Source organism: Protopterus annectens, chromosome 2.part0 (genome assembly GCF_019279795.1).
Source record: "Protopterus annectens isolate FY-2018-M chromosome 2.part0, PAN1.0, whole genome shotgun sequence".
Lineage (NCBI taxonomy): Eukaryota > Metazoa > Chordata > Ceratodontiformes > Protopteridae > Protopterus > Protopterus annectens.
Genome location: NC_056728.1, coordinates 1,432,177,713 through 1,432,199,896, shown reverse-complemented (window position 1 = coordinate 1,432,199,896; position 22,184 = coordinate 1,432,177,713). Strand labels below are relative to the sequence as shown.

General features: G+C 40.6%; 1 protein-coding gene across 1 annotated transcript in view; it reads right to left on the bottom strand.

Moving 5' to 3' along the window:
- Window positions 1–11,755: 11,755 nt before the first annotated feature.
- SEC24D (SEC24 homolog D, COPII coat complex component) overlaps window positions 11,756–22,184 on the bottom strand; it is an 866,900-nt gene continuing 856,471 nt past the window's right edge. Inside the window, exons 22-23 of the mRNA XM_044061657.1 lie at window positions 15,185–15,274; window positions 11,756–13,489 (exon numbers count right to left, since the gene is read on the bottom strand). Of these exons, the coding sequence (XP_043917592.1) occupies window positions 13,349–13,489; window positions 15,185–15,274 (231 nt within the window). The 3' untranslated portion in view covers window positions 11,756–13,348. The remainder of the gene's footprint in view (window positions 13,490–15,184; window positions 15,275–22,184) is intronic.

Here is a 22,184-nt window from a genome sequence, read left to right as displayed (position 1 = left end):
AGAAGTTCATTTCCAAGTGTCCCCCTCAGGCCGGACCGGAGAACTGAGGACCCTAGACCCCACCGAAAGGGTTGGAGCAGATATCGGAACCGAGAGACCCACTGAGGTAGCGGGAACCGACCTTTCCACAACCCGAGGAACTGACTTCTCTGGCTCTGAAGGCCCAGAGTGGCTCGGAGGAGGAACATCGACAGGGTGTAAGGGCACATTAGGCTCTGGAGCTGAAAGTAAATTTGCCACCACCGAAGTCTGAAGCAGTCTACGCACCACTCTCTCGACATCCTCATCAGAAAGGCTCCTAGAGGACCTTGAAGATAGAGTGGAGGACCTAGATCGCTGAAAGATAGGCGACCCAAGAGTCGGGGAGACTGGTCAGAGTTCAGCTGACTGGCTCCGAGACACAGGCTCAGTTATTGGCTCCGAAACGCCTGGAGCCAAAACTGATGGATCCACAATAGAAACCTCTGTTGGCACCAAGACCAGTGGAGCCGGTGAGGATGTAGTCATTTTGGCAATTTTGTCTGGCACAGCTCCGACGACACAAATTGAGTAGGAGACCGACTTTTGGTACATTTGGCTTTATCTTTTTTGGAGGAAGGTGATTTAGAGCTGGAGGATGAAGAAGTCAACTCCTCCTCAAAAGAATGCTTCAAAAGTCCTTTCAATATAAGTTTGTTCTTCCTCTCCTGAAGAACACATGGTCTAAAGGCATGACAAAACAAGCAAGACTCTTGGAAGTGAATAGCCCCCAAACAGTACACACACAGATTGTGCCCTCCGTTCAGGACATTTTCTAGGCACATTTTGTAAAGCCCGAAGGCTTGTGATCCTTAGTATCCTTAGACATAGTGCAATAAACTAAGATAAGAATGCACAAGAACTACTGCCAAACAGATAGACAGGCAACAGTAAAGACAAACAGGCAGACAGTGGACTAGGTCCTCTAACTTAAACGAGCATAGCTCTAAGAGGAGAAGAAAGAGATAACCCAAGGACTAGGTCCTCCAACTTAAACGGGCCTAGCCCAAGGTGAAAGGGAAATAGAAACAATAACAATCAGCAAGCAAAGCGATGCAGGGATAAAAGAAGGCCAATGGAAGAATGGCCAATAAAAGCACAAACAGAAAACAATGCAGCAAATTGTTTAAAACAGACACGGAATGCGCTAACATACTAAACTAGACTATAATTATTTTTAGTCAACAATTAACTGGCAAAAAAGTATCGAAAGTTTTGACAGCCACGGCCAACAAGAGGCACGTCTGAGCTCAACAAGCGGAAAACGAGATCTGGGGGTATGTTAGCGGTGCATCATGGGATACCTTCTAGACACGGGCCAACCAGAAGTTTTGGAGTTAGAGAATGGCCGAGTCGGAGGCGAGGTTCGGCTCCGATCCCAAGTGTAAGAAATGAAGGTGAGATAGGACTACAGAACATCAAGTGCATCCCTTGGTGACTCCCCTGGAGGGGGGATAAAGGCAAAGTAGCTGCTGGATTTGGCATTCATGGATGCTGCACAAAAGGTCAGGGCATGGCTAGTCCCATTTGCATAAAATATTTTCCGCTACTTCTTGTTTCAGGGGCCACTCATGTGCCATCAGAATCTCTCTGCTGAGTTTGTCCACTATCATGTTGGATTTCCTCGGGATTTGCATTGCTATCAGAAAACGTTGGTAGGAGGTTGTCCACTGTCATACTCTCAGGGCGTCTCTACAAAGGGGATAAGATCTGGTTCCTCCTTGTTTGTTTATGTACCACACAACTGACATGTTGTCTGTTTGTATTGCAATAGCTCCCAGTGGAAGAGAGTCCTGGAATGCTTGCAAAGCTAGAAGCACCGCTCTCATCTCTAGGACATTGATGTGCAAGTGAGCCTCATGATCCTGCCAGGTGCATTGGACTGTCTTTCCCAGATAATGTCCCACCACCCTATCTGACAGGCATCCATGGTCACTGTGGCCAGTGGTTGGGGGAGAACAAATGGTTGACCTAGAGTTACTTGAGTAGAGTAAAGCCACCAATGAAGGTCCTTCTTGCAAGTTTCTGTTAATAATATCTTGTGAGACATTGGTAGGTCTTGCATTGACCACTGAGTGGATAGCAACTGCTGTAGAATTCTCATGTGCAGACATGCTAGTGGCATCAGAATTACTGCTGCTGCTATGATTCCCAGGACTTTTAGAACTATCCTTGCTTGCACTTTCTTCTTTTTTAGAAGGTATGAAACTTGTTGCCTTAGAACTTGAATTCTTTCTAGAGGGAGTCTGGCTATCATGTTTGTTGAATCTAATTCTGCCCTTATGAAAACCACATTCTGAGAAGGCAGTAAGGCAGATTTTTCATTATTTATTGTAATGCCTAGGTCAGTGGTTCCCCAACCTTTTCATTTCTCGGCTCCCTTGCTGAAAACAGGTTTTCCCAAGGTGCCCCCCTCCCAGCGGCATGCATAAAGTGCATATTTAATTTATTTATTTGACATTTGTTTAACGAGGCTGCCTGACTGGACTAGGAGACCTGGGGAGAAAAGCTCAAAAAGTACAATAAAGACAATTACCAAGAAAAAAGTGTACATTCTCCTTAACAGCATAACACTGATCTATGGTTGAGAGGTAAGCAAACCTAATGGCAACCTTATTAACTATAAGTTTATAAGAGCAATATTTAAAATCTGTCCCTATTATTTGGCTCTGTCTGGCATATCTCTCAACGGTATAGATTTTTGCAGAATGTCCAGGTTTTTGCCTCATATTTTTGATCTTTTTCTCCTAAAATAGTTTTCTGGCAGATCATTGAGGTTGAAGTCAGAAAATAATGACAGACAGTTGAGTTTCATACTTCATACCCCTTCAGAAAATTCATGCTAATGCAAAACCTGCATTTCTATCAACTTTCTAAGTTTGCGAGAGCAGTACTTAAAAGTATCCCTATTTTGTGCCTTTGTACCCCAATTATTTTTGGCTTTGTCCAGATTTCTTGATCTAAGAGGGTGAGAGGTATATGTCCAGTGGTATGGTCCACACAGACCTCATTGCTGCTGCTGCCAGGGATCACTCTCACTCTCACTCCTCCCCCATGACACACACACACAGTCATGTTTGCATTCATGCACACACATCGCTCTCACTCTTTTCCGATCTCTCTCACAGTCATAGTCACTCCCTCATTCATATCTGCATTCACTCACACATCACTCTTACTCTCCCAAACACACACAGTCACTTCCTCATTCATATCTGCATTCACTCACACATCTCTGTCTCTCGATCAAACACACACAGTCACTTCCTCATTCATACCTGCATTCACTCATACATTGCTCTCACTCTCTCTCGATCAAACATGCAGTCACTTCCTCATTCATTCACACATCGCTCTCACTGTCTGTCACACCCACATGCCACACACCCACTTACGCATTCGTTTATACATCGCTCTCACTCTCCAGATCTCACACCCACATGCCACACACCCACTTCCGCATTCATTCATACATCCCTCTCTCTTACACACACACACACACACACACACACACACACACACACACACACACACACACACACACACACACACACAGTCACTTCCTCATTCGTACCTGCATTCTTTCACACATTGCTCTCTCTCCCAATCACACACATACACACACACACACACACACACACACACACACACACACACACACAGTCACTTCCTTATTCGTACCTGCATTCTTTCACACATTGCTCTCTCTCCCAATCACACACATACACACAGCCACTTCCTCATTCATACCTGCATTCATTCACACACACACACACACACACACACACACACACACACACACACACACACACACACACACACACAGCCACTTCCTCATTCATACCTGCATTAACTCACACATCGTTCACACTTTCCCGATCTCACACACACACATACACAGCCACTTTTTCATTCATTCCTGTATTCATTCACACATTGCGCTCTCTCCCGATCTCACACACACACACACACACACACACACACACACACACACACACAGCCACTTCTTCTTTCATTCCTGCATTCACTCACACATTGCTCTCACTCTCCCGATCTCTCTCACACACACACACACACACACACACACACACACACACACACACACACACAGACTCTTTTGCTTTCATGCATGCATTCACTCACATGCAGACAGACACACACACTTACACAAACACAATCATACAGGCATTCACTTACATGACAGCCCGGTTCCAAGTGCTCTATGGCCCGGTACTGTTCCATGGCCCAGTGGTTGGGGACCGCTGCTATACTTGATGCTAGTTCTGCTAAAAAGCTACAGTGTAGGTCTAGACTTAGTCCTCCGTGAACTAATAAGCTTAGCTGCAAAATTAACTGTGAACTGTTTCAGTTTATTTTGCAGCTAAGCTTATTAGTTCGTAGCACCCCTGTGAGGAAGCCGTGGCTCCCCAGTGGCACATACTTTGGGAACCCCTGGCCTAGGTGACAGCAAAGTTGTAAGGTTATCTCTTGTTTGTATTAGTAGATGCCTGGTCGGGGCAGTTAGAAGCCAGTCATCTAAATATGGAAACACCTGGAATCCTAGATGTCTCAAGTGAGCCATGACTACTGCCATACATTTGGTGAACACTCTGGGGGCTGTAGTGAGGCCAAAGGGCAGATCTCGAAACTGGTAATAACTGGCTCCCATCCGAAAGAGCAGGTTTCTCATAGTTCACCTGTCCATTTTTACATGGTAATACGCATCCTAGAGATCTATAGAACACATCCAATTGTCTTTTCCCAGGAATGGGAGTTTTGACTGCAGTGTCACCATCCATAACTTGGTCTTTTTTACTGATTTGTTTAGAATGCTGACATCCAGAATTGGTCTCCAGTCCCGTTTTCTTTGGAACTATAAAGAATCTTGAGTAAATTCCGGATTCTATTTGGTCTGTGGGGACTGTTTGGAAGACTCTTTTGTCTAACAATTTTTAAACTTCTACAGTTGCTTGCTGCTTTTGACTGGGTGGAATGTTCAAAAAGAATCTCTGTCACCTTGATTCTGCAGTCCCTCTCTGCCACATGGTCAGCATACCCTGTGGGGCATCCTGAGGCCTAGGATCTCTGTGTCCCTATGGATGAAGGAGTATAGAGGTGGACACCGGGGCTTTGAAGGAAGAACATCCAGAGATGACAGCAGAGCTGTCTGTAGAGACAGCACTCTCCTCATAACCTTGAAAGACCACTGTCCTGGTCTGAGGAAATCCCCTGGAACCAAAGAAGCCGTGGAACCCCCCCAGAACCAAAGACGACAGGCCCAAGGCTAAGGTAGGAGCCAAGTGCAACCGCGTTGAGGCCCAAGAGACATAGTTGGATCCGAAAACTGTCCGATCTAACTCGCCTCCATGGACCTGACTGGAGAGTGTTGGCTCCTAGACTCCTCAAGTTCCAATGGAGCTGAATAAGTCAGAGCCATGGACAGATCTGTAGATCCCATAGTAGGTCTCGGATCTGAGGGTTCCACTACAATCAGCTCTGATATTCTGACTCTGAAGCCGGGGCTTGGATCACAGGAGGAATCAGAGCAGAAGAGATGGATGTGGTGGGATATGAAGCCGTGGGGGTTGGATCCAACAATAATTTAGCCAGCGCCGGAGTCCTCAGCAGCATCTGTACCAACCGATCCACATCATCATCAGAAAGACCGAGTTGAGAGGGTAGGAGATTTGGACTTTTGTAGTATGGGTAATCTGAAAGTGGGGCAACACGGCTCCAAGGTAGGAGACTGGCTCCATAATTCGAACTCAATCGGCACTGATGTACATGGTGTTGCAGCAGATGTAGATTTCTCAGATCCAATAAGCTTCTGATCGGGAGAGGATATTTTAGCAAACTTTTTTAATGGTTCTGATAAGGAAGAAGAGGGGGATCTCTTCCCAGACCTGTCAGATTTAGTTCTTGGAGACTTATCCTTTTTAGATAAACCTGGACCTTCTTCTAAAGCCTCTGCGAAGGGGGTTTTCAATAATCATTTTAATATCAATTTGTTTTTCCTTTCCAGGAGCACTCTTTGAAAGCATGATGAATTGGGCAAGACTCCTGGAGATGGATGGCCCCAGATAATAGACACAAAGAGTGCATCTATCACTTAAGGGCTTCTTTTTACCACAGGCTTAACATTTTTTGAAGCCTACAGGTTTTGAATCCTTACTAGACATCAGCAAAAAACAAGGAAGTAACAAGTCAGAACAGAATATAATATAGCTTTTTTTTCTTTTTAACTAGAATCTTAAACTAAAAAGGATCAAATTATAGTAAGAAGAGAGAGGCACAGCCCTCGAACTATGCCTGGATGAGAGAGAAAAAAAAATAGAAGTATAAGGAAAGGCCTCTTAACTTAAATGGGCTAAAAATAAGACAGTTCTCTAACTAAAACAAGCTGTTTTTCAAGTGTTAGGAAGGAACAAAAGGAGGGATAACAAGGCCAAAACAGAAAATGACAGCCAACAGCAAAAAAACACAGCCACAAAAAATGGAAAAGGATTAAACACTAAGCAATAACCTCAAAAAGTTAAATAACCAGCCAAAAAAATAACTTTCCTAAAGTTGGAACAATAAAGGAAATACTTATCCAGAGCTAGCAGAATAAGCACACAATCTTGTTTAGCGCAAATGAGATCTGGGGAAGATTATACTGCATGCTAAGACAGGGTTTAGCCACAAGCTGGCAGAAGAACTTGGGCTTAAATATAAAGGCTGAGACGGATCCAAGGATCAGATCCGAACCCAACCTGGTAAGAATGAAGGCGAGATAGGAGAACATCACATATTTTCTAGGTCTCTTGAACACTTTTATTGTAGTGGAAAGCCCAAAAGTTAAAATAGTAAAGTGAAAGTGATATCTCAAAAAACACAAAATCTCAAAGACTTCATGAAGTTTAGATAAATAGGGATATCAAAGGAATAATCCTTCTGGTCCAAGAAAGGTCAGATGAAAAGCTTGCAGTATTAGCAGCTTGAGTTTTGGAACTCTTAAAAGTTGTTTTAAGATGGACATGTTCACAACTGGCCTCCAGGTCCCTTTTCTTGGAAAAAAAAGAATTAAATAAAAAAATTCCTTTTAGATGGGGAGGGACAGGGTCTATAACCCCCTTGATGGAGGAGATCAAAAAATGAGGATCAGATGTTGGTTTGATGGGGATCTCTTGTATTCTGTATGGGATTGAAGGGGAATTATGTACCTATTTTGACAATATCCAGTAATCCATGAGTTGGTTATCATTGCTCTCCAAAGAGGAAAGCAAGCAGAAACTTTACTGCAAAGAATGGAGGGGGAAGGCCAAGGTGGGAAAGAGGGAAGAACATACTCAAAAGTTAGGTTTATCTGAGAAACATCCTTTGGACCCTTTAACAAACTTAAACTTGTTATGCTATTTTTTTCTTGGAAGATGTTTTAACATTCTGCTAAGAAGACTCAGCTTTTGTGAAAAAATGTCTTGGTTTGGAAGGGCAGCTCCTTTGAAACTTTGGAAAACAGGAAATATAAGGTCACTTGAACCCTTGCACTACTTCCTTCTTTGAAGTTCTTGAAAATCTCAGCAGAAGGACCAAACAAGTTACCCTTGTTTAAACAGCACCCAAAATTTACCTTTAACATCTTCAGGCCAAGATTAGAGACTACTCCAAAAAAAAAAAAAAAAAAATATTAAACCATTAGTGCCATATCCACACTTAGAGTGATGCATAACCAGAGTAGTAAAAGTAAACATATTTTGCAAAGATCATCTAGTATCAGAGTTAGGTAGGCTAGGGAATAGTCCAGATAGTCACCTATACAAAACAAGACAAATTATCTTTTATTTCTACATATATGAGCAATACATTTTTTTATTTCCATGCCACAGCAGATGAATATCACAGCATTATATTCACCTACTTCTTTTCTGCCTTTCTTACCTTCTTACAGTGTAAAGGTGGGATTCACTACAACTAAGATGCACGTTCTTACTTTAATATATTCTGATAAGACTCCCCCACCTCACATTTAAAATACCTCTGCACACTGAACAAAACTGCTGTATGATATAACATGCAATATACACCATGACATTTTATACATGTATTAACAAATCTAAAAATTGTTTTACTTACAGTTACTTCTTCAGTATCATTTTAAAAATTAATTACATAAAATGCAGTTTATAATTTAGAGTTCAGTTACCAGGTTAACATAGTTGACAAAATTCCAGTTTTTTTATAGTTGTTTCTTCAGTCTAGTCAGTATCCTTTTAACATCAATGACATAAAATGAGGTTTATACTTTAGAGTGCAGTTTCTAGTTTAACACAGTTGATAAAATTTCAGACTTTCTCAGGCACTTCTTTCAAAGCCAAATTTCTTGTCTAATCATATATCTAATGGGATTGTTGCTTTACAGTCTTTCATTTATTTGCTAATTTCACACTGTTGCTGGTTTTCCTCCTGATCATCTCCATCAGTATCTGGTTCGTGTTCAAGGTACTCCTGATTCTTCTCGTCAGCTCCTTTGCATTTTATATTACTCAAGCATTTACCTTTGGAATAATGGAAATGTTTTATTGGCAGAGTCTCTGTATGAGCTTTGTTACTGCCAGAAGAATGAGAAGCAGAGTCCCATTCTGTTTGCTGACTCATTCTTTGTCAGGTGAACTTTTTTTTTTTAATTTTCTTCTTAGTCTGTTCTGCATCCAATGCATTTGATTCTCCAGGAAAATGTTCTGAAGAGAGCTGGATGCAGCAACTTGGTTCTCACACCTGATTGTCAATGCCAACATTCCCTAATTGCTGGGATAAAGTTGCTTCTTTTCTGTCTGGAGTACAGTGAATAATTGTCCACATTCTGCTATCCCCAATTTTAGTACTTCTCTTCTGTTGCAGTTTTCTCAGGAGTAACTATGATTGCATCTTTACTAATATAGGTCTTGGTTGCTTTCTTATGACTAAAATTATAGCATACAGACAATGTGCCTTCTCAGTTAACATGTTCTACTGTGGAATATCAGTCCAGTTGCTTACTTGCACTTTTATAAAAAATAATGCAGTCTGGTCCTTCCAGTTTCTCTGAAACAACAACAAAAAATTCTCAGTTTTTCTCTGTGTGCTGTGTCTTCTAACCCTTTTTTTTTGGGAAACCGCTCTTCTTTAGAAGTGTTATACTCAGCCGGCTATTTCTTCATTTGAACCTCTGATTTTTGAAGTATTATTAGTTCAGCTGAATAGCTAGTTAAAACTTATTTTATTTGCAGTCTTTTATTACTTTATGCAGTTCTTCTGTCTTTCACCTATTTTGAGTTTTTCCTCTAAATTACTGGAAGCCATGTCCTAGCCAAAGATGACAATTGAATTTTTTTTGTGCTGATCAGATGCAAGATTCTTATCAGCTAGAGTTTTTTTTCTTCTTCTTACATTCTGGTTGATTTTCATCTTACTTTCTCAGATTTCTTTTTTAGTGGCATCCAGGGAATGTAATTACTAGCAAGTAATGGAATTTTACCAGCTTTTTTCATAGTTATTCCATTTCAGTAAGCTGTTGATCAGTGTGCAGCCATCTTTAAAGTGTCATCATTGCCTACTTTATCAGAAACTTGTTTTAGTCTAGAAAGCCTCTAACATGCCATGCTTTCGGGCAGGTCTTAAACATAACTAAGCAAATCATAACAGCAGTGTGCCATGTTGGTCTGATAGTTAATGGTTCTGATTCCTAAACTAACAGTGTAAATTTCCCCCAAACATGTCCACCATCCTGCTCTCCTTTGTCTTCAGTTAAAACCTCTGAAAGCTTAAGTTAGACAGGACCTTACTGAGGACCCCATTTCAGAGGCTGCTGTGTATACTACTAGGTTTTTAAGTAGCTTTGCATTGCTTGGAGCTGAAACAGTTATTGTTTTAGAGGCTGCATGGTAAGAATCTAGATCTAGAAAGATTTTAACAAAAATATCATGCAATGATTCAGCAAAAGGTAAGTGAATCTTCTTCTGCACAAGGGTATCTTTTAAGGTGACAACTTAAAATACCGCTGCAATTAAGTACAGGTTTCCATGAAAGAGCGATCTTCAAGTGAGGTCCCCAAATAGACCTCATCATTGCCATGGTCATCATCCATGTCACAGTCTATGCAGATAGAAGTATCATAAGTGCAGTCAGAGTATACACAGACTTTTGAAAAAAAAAAGAGTATACACAGACTAATCTTTATTGTCTTCCTCAAAACTCACAAGATGGAAAGCACTGGATTGCCAATATATCTAGACTTTCTCTTCCCAGAAGAAAAAAAATAGGATGTAAACTGGATGCCCACTGGACTGATGTCTGAACCCCAGATGCCTAAGCCTTGCATAACTGGGTATCAGGCATCTATTCCCTGCAATGAGAAGCAGGCAAAGAAAGACAACTGACTCCAAGAAACACCAACTACAATAGCTGGGAAATCATTTGAATAGGGAATGGCAGAAGCATAGACAGTCTCCAGAGCTGCAGACAGATTTAACTTGAGGGACAGATGCCATCTTGAGTATCTGAGGGTTGGCATTCAGGGGATGGGATATTCTTTCCAGTGACTGAAAAGTTCTAGTATTAGGAACAGTCATAGCTCTAACTAAAAAAATGATGCAGTCAACCTTAAGGCAGCTTCTTCTCTCACTGACTCCTTTGTAGAAATGTACGCTGGGTGCATAATAGGGAAACCAAATGAATTTCACCTGGTGATATGGGCTGGCTAAACCTGAACTTCAGCAAACAGATGTAGAGACTTCACTCAGAGTAAAGGACCTAGTAATACCAATGCCTGCCCCTTTTACAAAAGGCTCTGAAGCTACCTTAAGTTTCAGTCTCTTAGTTTTAGAAGGAGACTGTCTATGCTTCTTCCACTCTTTAGGTAAAAAGTTTAGATTTTTCTATCTCATAAAACAGAAGCTGTCACAATGGCAAGAATATATCTTAAGAACTCTGTTTATAAAAGGTTAATTTTAATTCTTCAGACACAATATCCAGCATTGCACTCTTCACCTATACTGTAAATCATTACGGAGGATCTAATAGCTCAACATGCTTCCCAAACACTATTTATGGAATGTCATCAGTACAAATTCAATTAAGCATTAGAAAACTTACTATGGAATGGCAAATTCACACAAGGTATTCCAAAAACTTTTTTTTTCAAGATTTGAGTCCAGCTACTAGTCAAAACAAAACAACAGTGACTGTTTTCTTCAGGCAGCAAAAAAGAACTGACGCAGATGTGGGATGTGTTCTCTCTCCTACAGCTGGGCTGCCCTCCAGTATTCATAACATGGCAATCACATACTCCAGTGAATACCTGACTACTGTAAGATCTGGCTGAAAGACTGATGTCAACTCTACAACAAATTGCAAATTATATGTATGATTTCGTACAATGATCCTTACAATGCTTATTGGATGTGAGTCTGCTATTCATAACTGTTGACTAGATGCTGCATATACTAACAGCTCTAATATTGACTAAATGCTGCATAGACTGGCAGCTCTAAAAGTGGAGTTACTTATGACATCACACTAATCATCAATGCCTAAAAAGCCTCAGTTCGCAACTTCCTATGGAACCTTGGTTAAAAAAATAATCAAAAGTGATATCTAAACAGTGTTTGCAATATATAAATACACTTTGGCAAACTAGACCACAAATATGTGTATAGACACATGCATACAAAGTTACGTAGTGCAATGTGGGTTAACTGAATAAAGAACATCACCTTAGTAATCACTTTTAAAATTATGTTTATTACTTATTCTTTGGTACATGAGGCTCAGTGACTGCAAATCCTCAAATAATGTTAGGGGTAATCCATGATAAATGAACTTCATCAGATCTGCACAATGTGCAACATAAAATCGCCCATAGAAGGTTGTATGAGGAAAAATCATTCACATCTCACTGCTATATTCTGGCAACTCTACTACATGTTAAATAAGCACATACCAGCAAGTTGAAATTATTTATACCGATTTGCTAAGTACAACTCCTTATCAGAGGCAACAGTCTAAAATAAAAGGATTATCTCTTCAGTAAATAAATAATTAAAAACAAAAAGTGAATGGTAGCAGTCTTAAATGATAATTCTTAATGACGTGATTCATCAAGGCCTCAAAAACATGAACTACTCATGAAGAAAGCAACATGAAACTAATCCATAGCTTAATTTTGAAGAAGCTGTCTTACTCATACCCCAAGTATGCACATAATAAAGTTTCATACAAAACTGAAAAATTATAAAGAAGAAACTTTCTTGGGGGAGCTCACAAGTTGACAAATCCTGTCTTGTTACACGGAAGTAATTTACAAATATAAAATATTAATACCATGCCATTTCAGAAACTTCCTAGTGGAAGCAATGACACCTAATCTGGATGTAGTTAATCCACTCATACGTAAGCAGGAAGGGATTCATTTTGCAGGTTTAACAGAATGCTGACAGTCTTTTCTGCAGTGGTATTCCATTCAGATCCTCTGTGTGTACTAAGAAATAAAATCATCAAGCTTGGAGGTGCCCTCTGATATTTTCAAATGCAACTTCTCTCTCCATATTATTATATTTGAAATCTTTTTCACATCAATTCTTTCACACCACTAATACCACTTCACCGAACATAAACAGTCCAGAATTATCCTGTTAGTGCCACAAAATGCTCAGATAATTGGAAATACACAATAGCAGTTCCTGAAGTCAGATGTACTCAGTCAAGTTTAACAAAGAGCAAAAAAGTCATATAAATGTGGGAATGGTGTTAATGCAACTCCAGGAAGAAGAATGTTTGTATTACTCAGTCCTCTTTAAACAGTGCGCCATACTTGTCAGGTAATAATGCAAAATCTGTGTGTGTGACCTTTATGAGCATCAGTGTGATAATGCTGCACTAACATTTAACAGATGTCATCAGACAGAGACATATTTTACAAAGATTACCACTACAAGAGCTAGGATCATCCTGAAAGACAGACATCAAATGACAACTCTACTGGATTCGGTGATACATTACTCAAGTATCAGACAGTATTGCTTTGTTTACAAATTACAATTTAAGTAATTACAATGATAAAAGTAGAAAGATGGAATGTATCTGTCAATCTGGTTAAGAAAAGACATTTACACTTGTGCAATGAAAAAAAGTTCCCTTTTACTTAGTATGGTACTGTCCTCCAAACAGTTGTAAAGTTTCCTTCTATTTGGAGGCAGGAATTACTGAGGTAAAATAGAAACTCTGAAAGTTTTTGGTAAACATTAAGTTGTGAGCAGGCAAAGAAGTTAGAAACTTCTTTTTGCTGTAAGGCACATAGTGAAGAATTGCTTAAAAATTAACTAAGAAGCTGTCGAATCTCTTTATGAACGCAACAAAGGAAATCCATGTAGGAAGCTCCACCATACAAGCCTTTGTCTTCCATCAGGGACTGCCTGAATATCATCTCAGACTTTTCCTTCTGTTTCACGATCATCAGCTACAAAATAAAACATATCAAAATTAAATAAAATTACAAAATGTTAATTATGATTTTGGATGTCATCTGTCTAAACTGGTGTTGCTAAGACACTAGAAAAGCTTTTTGTAGCTTAATGAGGGCAATCAGTGATAGCTGTCCTTAAGAAAAATTAAATTTACAGTACAGTCCAAACAGCATTACTTGTGCGGTCAACCTTCCATTTGTTGACTGGTCCTAAATTTCAGAAAGGCGGCAACAGATTCAAAACTATGCCAGTGATAAAATTTTTATCTCAAGTCTGTATTTCAAAGCCTGTTTGTTTTTCAGACTCTTTCTACTTAACTAAAAGACTTCCAAGAACTGAGTTTACTGTAGACCAATATTTAAATGTATTCCTATTCCCAGGTTTGGATTTTTTTTTTGACAAACAAAACTTTATTGATCAACAGCAGTTGCCTGAAATACATTGTAACAGGCAAAAAGAAATTAGTACAATACATCTTAACATCCATCAGAACATTCATAAACATTGCAACTCTGATACTATTCTAAGACAAAAAAAAAAAAAAAAATTATATATATATATATATATATATATATATATATATATATATATATATATACGTATAAATTAAGATGTTACAAATGTGCTTATAAACAGTCCCAAGCAAAAAGAAAAGTGCACCAACATTATTTAAGACACAATGTCTGGGTGGGAACATAATGAAAGACACGGTTTATGACTACAGATGACTAAGTTAGAGGTATCATATATATTTTAACCATTTCCAATATATAAACACAAGGTTGTGCGTCAGGCCTGGCAAGCCGGTAGTTAAAAATCAACTGCCAATCATTAGCGGACCGGAGTTCCGCTGTTGCGACCCCTAACCGGGAAAAGCTAAAAGACACAAACAAAACACAATGGCAGATAATGCAATTTGTGTTTGCTGAATCCATCTAATTTCACAGGATATCAGTGTAGAGTCCTGAGATGGAATTCCCAGTAACCAGAAGGACATGTCTTTAAATTGTGGGACTGTTTTTTCAATGTCCAAGAAATGGCCTCAGTGGTTTTCTCCCATATAGCTCGACTGTAGGGACACATTGCCAGAACAGATGCAAGTAATCTGCATTACCCCCTCCACACATCCAGCAGGAACCACCCCAACCCCTTCTTCTCCCTTGCATTGTAGTTAAGTGCAAACACTGAATCTTTCTGAAGCTGGTGAAGAACAAGGGATGTATAGCTGATTATTTTTTATTCATAGTTTTAGAATCTAATTCTAGACAATAAAGTTAATGTCTGTTATCAATAATATTAGCTAGCGTTTTCTATTGTATTCAAAAATGTTAACAACAGCAACAGCCTCAAAACTATGTCAGTGATGGAATTTTTAGCTTGATTCAGAATTTCAAAGTCTGGCAGTTTTTCAGTCAGATTTGTTCTGCTTAACAAAAAAGACCATCAATAATTCAGTTCACTGCAGGCTTTTAAATGTGCTCCTACTTTCAGAATTGAATTTTTTTTTAACAAAACTGGAAATGGAAAGAGGTAATGGATCATCTACAGCATAATATCTGTTAGCAAAGAGCATAGCTCTTGTTTTTCCAGGATTCAGGTGCTGTATACTTTCTTACTTTACACAAACGAACAGGCAACCACAATTCATTAATTTAAAAAGTTGTAATATTTCTTGTTTACTCCTGTACCTTCAATGAGCGAGGCCTCTGACATCTTATACCATCCAATATCGACTTAAGTTTCTTTGCATAAGGATTGTCCAGCTCAGGAAGTAATGTCTGCAATGACAAAAAATAAAGAGTAAAATAAAATGTATTGATAAATAAGAATATGTGGACATGTAGTGACTTTAAAATATTTTCATGCATGTGATAACATCAATGTATCAGTAGTTAGAGGTAAAATTTCCATCAAACTAAATTATTCACTCTCATCAATTTTTCTTACTTTGCTTATTTTTAGGCCACTAAACAATTGTTCCAGACTATGTAAATAGATTCCTACAGTCTGACATCTCTGGCAGAAATATGTTATGGGGTAGTCCGTTACATCATTCAGCAATACGCCTCTTATATCTGCATAATCAAAGTAGATCTGTGAGGATAATACTTCTTCCTGACTGACATATAAAGATCAGAAACTGAAACGGGGTTGATAACATGAACCTGAGCCCACCCCCTCCCCAAAAAAATATTTCCCCATCACTGCATTAAAACCCCTATATACCTGTAGGAAATAAAACTGGGATAAGTATTAAACATCATCATCATCATCGTATTCTTCATCCCCCTTATTTCAAATTTTTACAAGGGGTTGGGTGCTCCAATCACAGTTACCACCTCTCTTATTTCAGTGCTGCTCTCCTACATTCTTCAGCAGCCACATCTTACTATCTCATATCATCCCTCACACACTCTATACATCTCTTTACTGGAAGTCCTCATTTCCTCTTGCCTTCTTCCTGTCTATTCCAAATCTTTTTCACCAAATCACATACTGATTTCCTGCACATATGCCAGAACAACCATAATCTGTTTTGTTTGACCTTCTGTGCAACTGGAGTTGCTTTGGCTTCTGCTATAATGTAATCATTCCTTTGTCTCATCCACAGAGTGCATCCTATCACCTGTCTCAGACACTTCTCATTCACCTCTAGCACCTTCAACTGCTCTTCTTTCACTGACCAGGTTTCTGTACTTTACAGAAGTAATGCTTGCACCACAGTTTTGTACCACTCATTTTTCAGCTTCTTTGTCATTCTTCTGTCACTCATTATCCCCGACACTCTGTGCCAACTGGCTGAAGCTCTTAGGATTCTAGCTTTGACCTCCTCATCCCAGTTTTCCTTCTCCTTAACCAACCCTTCCAGATAAATGAAGCTGTTCACCTGTTTCACTATTTTAACTACCCCTTCAATACTTGAAGCAGTTAATCTGATCCACTTTTCCCCCTCCTATCTTAATTTTAGGCTTCTCCAGATTTCCCACATTTTCTGGCATGACAACTGCCTCATCTGTAGTCAGTTTCAGCCCGTATGTTTTCAATTTTGAATTCCACTCCTTTATCACAGTGTTTTTGACTGCCGGTCTGCAGACTGAGTCCAGTCCGGCAGAAATTTCCTGCCGGCTGTGAAAGAGTTTTTGCTGCTTATACGCCTAAACAGTGCTGGATCCAGCACTAGGCGAGCAAGGCTGTCACCTAGGGACCACTGGCTAGCAGAGGGCCCCCACTGGCAAGGAGAGGTCTGGCTAGCCAGGAGATTTATTTTTTAATTAAAAAAATTTTTTTTGTTTGGATGTTCTTCTTTAAGAAGAATGCCCTTTGTGTCCAGTCGCACAGATGTGACAGGTATGTACGACCTGTTTTCGTCTTCCGTATCTGTATGATGTGCTGTTCACGTCTTTGTCTTCCGCGCACAAAGAATTTGAATGCCAGAAGACATTTGACATGTAGACCATGAAAAGTGAGAGGCAGGCGTGTGTATGTGCATGTAAGAAGTAGGTAGTTAAGGATGTGTGTGTGTGTGTGTGTGTGTGTGTGTGTGTGTGTGTGTGTGTGTGTGTGTGTAAAAAGAAGGAGGCAGGTGTCTCTCAACTGTCCAGCTTTTGCCTCATATTTTTAGTCTGCTCCTCATAAAATTTGTGTTTTTTTGGGTTTATTGTTGCAAATATGTGACGACAGAATTTACTAAATAATGACAAGCATTTGAGTTTCAGAATTCATATCCTTCAGAAAATTCACAATAACACAATACCTTTCATTTTAGCAACTTCATAAGTTGGTGAGAACAATATTTAAAGTTTGTCCCTATTTTTGGGGCTTTGTCCCACCATTATCTTTGTCTTTGCCCAGATATTTTGTGCTAAGAGGTTGAGAGATATGGTGTGTGTGTGTGTGTGTGTGTGTGTGTGTGTGTGTGTGTAAGTGGAAGGCAGGTATGTGTGTAAGAAGGAGAGACAGAGGGAAGTAAGTTTGTGTGTAAGAGGGAGGTTGGTGTGTGTGTCTACAATAATGGAATTTCATGGTTTTACTATCAATATACTCATGTAAATGTTGTTACCTGAAATGCCTGTATTGTAAAAACATACTCATATAAATTCTGTCACAAATGTTTGTCTTGCCTACAACGGCCTGGGTCATGGCTGAAAAAAGTTTTCAGACCAAATCACTTACTTGGTTAACAAAAATATCTAGACAGGTAGATAACTAAATAAAAGTACATGGGGCACAAAGTACAGTTGTGTACACTTACCATAAATGTAGATGTTCGAGTGTATTCACTGTTGCAGTCATTACACTTGGGTTATTCTGCTGACAGGCTACCCTCAGTCGGCCTGAATTCCAAAGTCTAGGTCCGGCGTCGGTTGCTGTCGCCTCTTCCCTGACGTCAGTGCGCCAGGGGTATAAAAGATGCAGCCAATGCCATTTTCTTCAGTTTTTCTTGCCCCAGATGTCAGGTGCCCCCAAAAGGGTAGGCTAAAAATATGCCAATAAAACATGCATGCACCAAAATATATATATTATACCTTCATCTTCAAGCAAATACACCACATAGGTTGTATAGATTAGAGAAATGCAGATAAGTTCCAGCAGAGTTATGGGGGATGGTGGGTAACCTGGACTGCAACAGTGAATACACTCGAACATCTGCATTTATGGTTAAGTGTACACAACTGTACTATGTTCTTCGTGTGAGGCCCTGCAAAACTGCAGTGGCAAAGCCTGCCCTGGATTTAGAGTACAGTGGTAAATGATAGTGCTTTGTAAAGGTGTGCACTCAGCTCCAGGTAGCAGCCTCTAAAATGCTTTTGGTTGGTACTCCCCTGAAGAAGGCTGCTGCTCTGGTTGAATGTGGCCTAATGCCCTTAGGCACTGGCTTGCCATGTTGTGAATAGCAGAAACGAATGCAATGGCTTATCCACTTTGAAATAGTCTGCTTAGAGATAGCCTTTCCTTGTGATCCTGCAGCATATGCCACTAGTAGTTGCTCTGTCTTTCTGAAAGCTTTGGTTCTGTTCAAATAGAAGCGTAGCTGTCAGTGTATGTCCAAAGAATGCAGAATTCTCTCCCCCTTATTCTGGGGGTTTGGATAAAAAGTAGGCAGGTGAATAGTTTGGTTAAGGGCCACACTGGACACTACCTTAGGCATAAATGTCAGAGAAACCCTGTCTGGATAAAAAATGATAAAAGGTTCCACAGCCATGAGTGCCTGTAGCTCTGAGTCTCGTTTTGCAGAGGTTATTGCTAGGAGTAGAGCTGTTTCCCAAGATAAAAATTTTATATCAGATGTAGTGGCTGGCTCAAAAGGAGGCAGGGTGAGTTTTTCCAAAACATAATTGAGGTCCAGTGCAGGTATTGGTGATCTTCTTGGAGGCCTTAAGTTTTTGGCTCCTCTGAGGTACTGCCTTAACAAAGGATGAGAAAAGATTGGTGGCTCTGTATTTTAATGAGCCGAAATGGCAGAGGCATGAATTTTAATTGATGAAAAGGATAGGCCTTTGTCCAGCATCTCCGTTAAGTATTGCAAAATCTGAGGAATATTTGGTACAGCTATGTCAATTCCTTGTGCCTGGTTCCAGGCACAGAATCTCTTCCATTTTCCAGCGTAACATTTTCTGGTACTAGGCCTTCTGGCCTCCAAAATGACATCCATCACAGCTTTAGTGAGAGATGTGTTTTGTATGACTACATTATCCGCCATGCTGCCAGATTTAAGGTCTTGAGTTGGCTGTGCAAGCTCTGATTGTTTTGTTGGGACAGTAGATGAGGTAATTGAGGCAAGGTCCAGGCCAGGCATTGAGACAAGCTCCTTAGGATTGGGTACCAGTGCTGGTGTGGCCATTCTGGGGCAATCAGTATCATTTTTGGCTTCTCTTATCTGACCTTTAGGAGTACCTTGGGGAGGAGAGGCAGTGGAGGAAATGCATATACTGCTAAGCTTTTCCAGCTGAAAGATAGGGCATCCACTTTCCATGCTTGTCTGTGATAGGTCCTTGTGCAGAATCGTTTTAGTTGGTAGTTGTGAGGAGAGGCAAATAGATCTATATCCGGGCATCACCATTTCCTTGTTATCATGCTGAATACTTGTGGATCCAATTTCCACTCGTGGGGATCCATGAGGTTTCTGCTTAGTTCATCTGCCGGAGTATTTATCTTTCCTGGCAGGAATTGTGCCTGCAGATGTACTTGGTAAGTCAACGCTGTGTCCTACAAAGTCATGGCTAGTCTGCAAAGGGGGTAAGAATGAGTGCCTCCCTGCTTGTTTATACACCACATGACCGTGGTGTTGTCTGTCTTTATCAGTAGCTGTCCCAGATGAAGTAGGTCCTTGAAGACTGTCAGGGCATTCTGAACAGCTAGCATCTCTTTTTGATTGATATGTAGATGCATTTGGTTTGCGGACCATGTGCCTTCAATACATCTTCCTGCCATGTGGGCCCCCCAGCCATAATCTGATACATCCGTTGTTAATGTCTGCCTGGCTGGGGTAAAGTGAATGACTGTCCCTTGTTCTGGTGACAAGCCTTTGCCCACCATCGAAACTCCTGCTGCAGGCAGGGAATGAGGGTAATTATTGTTTCCAGGCTGTGGCAATGTTGCGCCCAAACACTTTTTAGGAACCACTGAAGTTTCCTCATATGCAGTCTCGCATATGGAATTAGTAGAATGCCGGATGCCATGAAGCTCAAAGCCTGCAGAATTTTTCTTGCAGATAACTGGGCCTTTGTTACCAACAGTTTGAAATATGTAGTCAGTTGCCTTTGTTTGTCTGGCATGAGATAAGCCATTTGGGCAGTTGTATTTAAGGTTGCACCCAGGAATATTATCTCTTGAGAGGGTACTAGTTCTGATTTCTTTTCGTTGACTGTGTACCCTAGGCCTGTTAGAAATCTCTTTACAAATGCCCGATGCTGTAGTAGAATGTCCTTTTCTCTGCTTGAATGAGGCAGTTGTCCAAGTAAGGATATATTTGTATTCCTCTTTGTCTGCAGAATGCAATTACTGATGCCAGGCACTTTGTGAAGACCCTGGGTGCAGTAGATAAGCCAAACGGCAGTGCAGAGAATTGGTAGTGCATTGAGCCAGCTTTGAATCTGAGGTATCTTCTGCATGTTTGTCTGATTGAGACATGCAGGTATGCCTCTTTTAGGTCTAAAGTCACGAGCCAAGCCTTCTTGCCCAGCATGGGCAGAAGTTGCTGTAGAGTCAACATTTTGAATTTTGGTATATCCAAATATGTGTTTAGAATAGATAGGTCCAGTATTGGTCTCCAGGTCTTGTCCTTTCTTGGTACCAAGAACAGTCTTGAATAAAATCCTTGTCCCTGCTCTTGTTCTGGTACTTGTTGAATGGCCATCATGTCCATGAGGGATGAAACTTGCCTCTGCCCATTGATGTTTTGGCAGGTCTGGCCAGCCGTTTGTCCTTGGCAGGGTATGGAAGTGAAACTTGTAACCTTGTGACACTATGTCTAGGACCCATTTGTCCTGGGTTATTATGTGCCAATTTTGAGAAAAAAGTGCTAGTTTTCCCACTAAAGGTGCTGCCAGAAGATAAGTGCTTGGTGCAGGCAGGGGGAAGTCATTGGGACTGTTTCCTGTATGGCTGTCTTTTGGAGGTAGAACCACCCCATTGGTTAGATCTGTATGAACCTTGGGGCTGGGATCTACCTCTTGGGCATCTGTATCTGCCCCTTTGTGGTCTGTCTGACACTGGAAAGGACCGATTCTCTGTAGGCCAGTGTCTGCTAAATCTTGGAGGTTGTACCTGTAAGAAATCCTTAACCGTTTGCATAGATTTAGCTTTGTCCTCCATTTTCTTTAACACCAAACAAGGTATCATGCTGTAATGGAGCATCTAATAATTTTGCTTTGACATGGTCAGGTAGATTTTGTTCCTTTAACCAAGCATGTCTCCTGATGACAGAACCCGTAACAGCGGCCCTGCAGGAGGCCTCCAAAGAATCAAAACCACATTGCAAAGCATGCTTTCCAACCTGTTCAGCTGCATGCAATAAATCCTGCATTTCTTTGTTTTCTGCACAAGCAGTGACATAATATAGTGCTGATATTTGAGCATATGAAATTGACAATTTAAAGCCCTTACAGCCAAGGTAGCAGAAGTGTGAATCTTTTCCCCCCATCTGTCCAATGCCCTAGAATCCCTGTCAAAGGGGTAGGGTTTTTTGCAGTGTAAGCCTTGACCCCTTTGGGACCCTGAGAGATAGTTTCTGGGTCAGCAGCAGGGTTTTTGAAAAGGAATTTATGAGAGTCAGGAACCCTGTATTACCTGTCCGGCTTAACAGGAGCTGGAGGTAAGGAGTCAGGGGTCAGACTGGACTCTGAAAATACATCATTTACAATGTCTAACACAGATGGGATAGCTAGGGGCCTGTGTTGTGGGAGTAAAAGGAAGTCTCTGAGCCTTTTCTTAGATTCTGAATAATCTTGGCTCTCCCAATGGAAATGCTCCCTAGTGGTATGCAAGGTTTCCCCAAAAGAGTAATCCTCAGGAGGAGAGGTTGAGGGGATAGATACGTCAGCATCAGAATCCTCATAGGGAGGAAGAGAGTATTCCTGATCAGAAGAAGAATCAGATGAAATGGAAACCTGATCTGAAGATTTATATTCTGTCTCTTGCCTAGGCCTTTTATCAGGAGGGGGATGGGAACCCCTGATCAAAGTAATT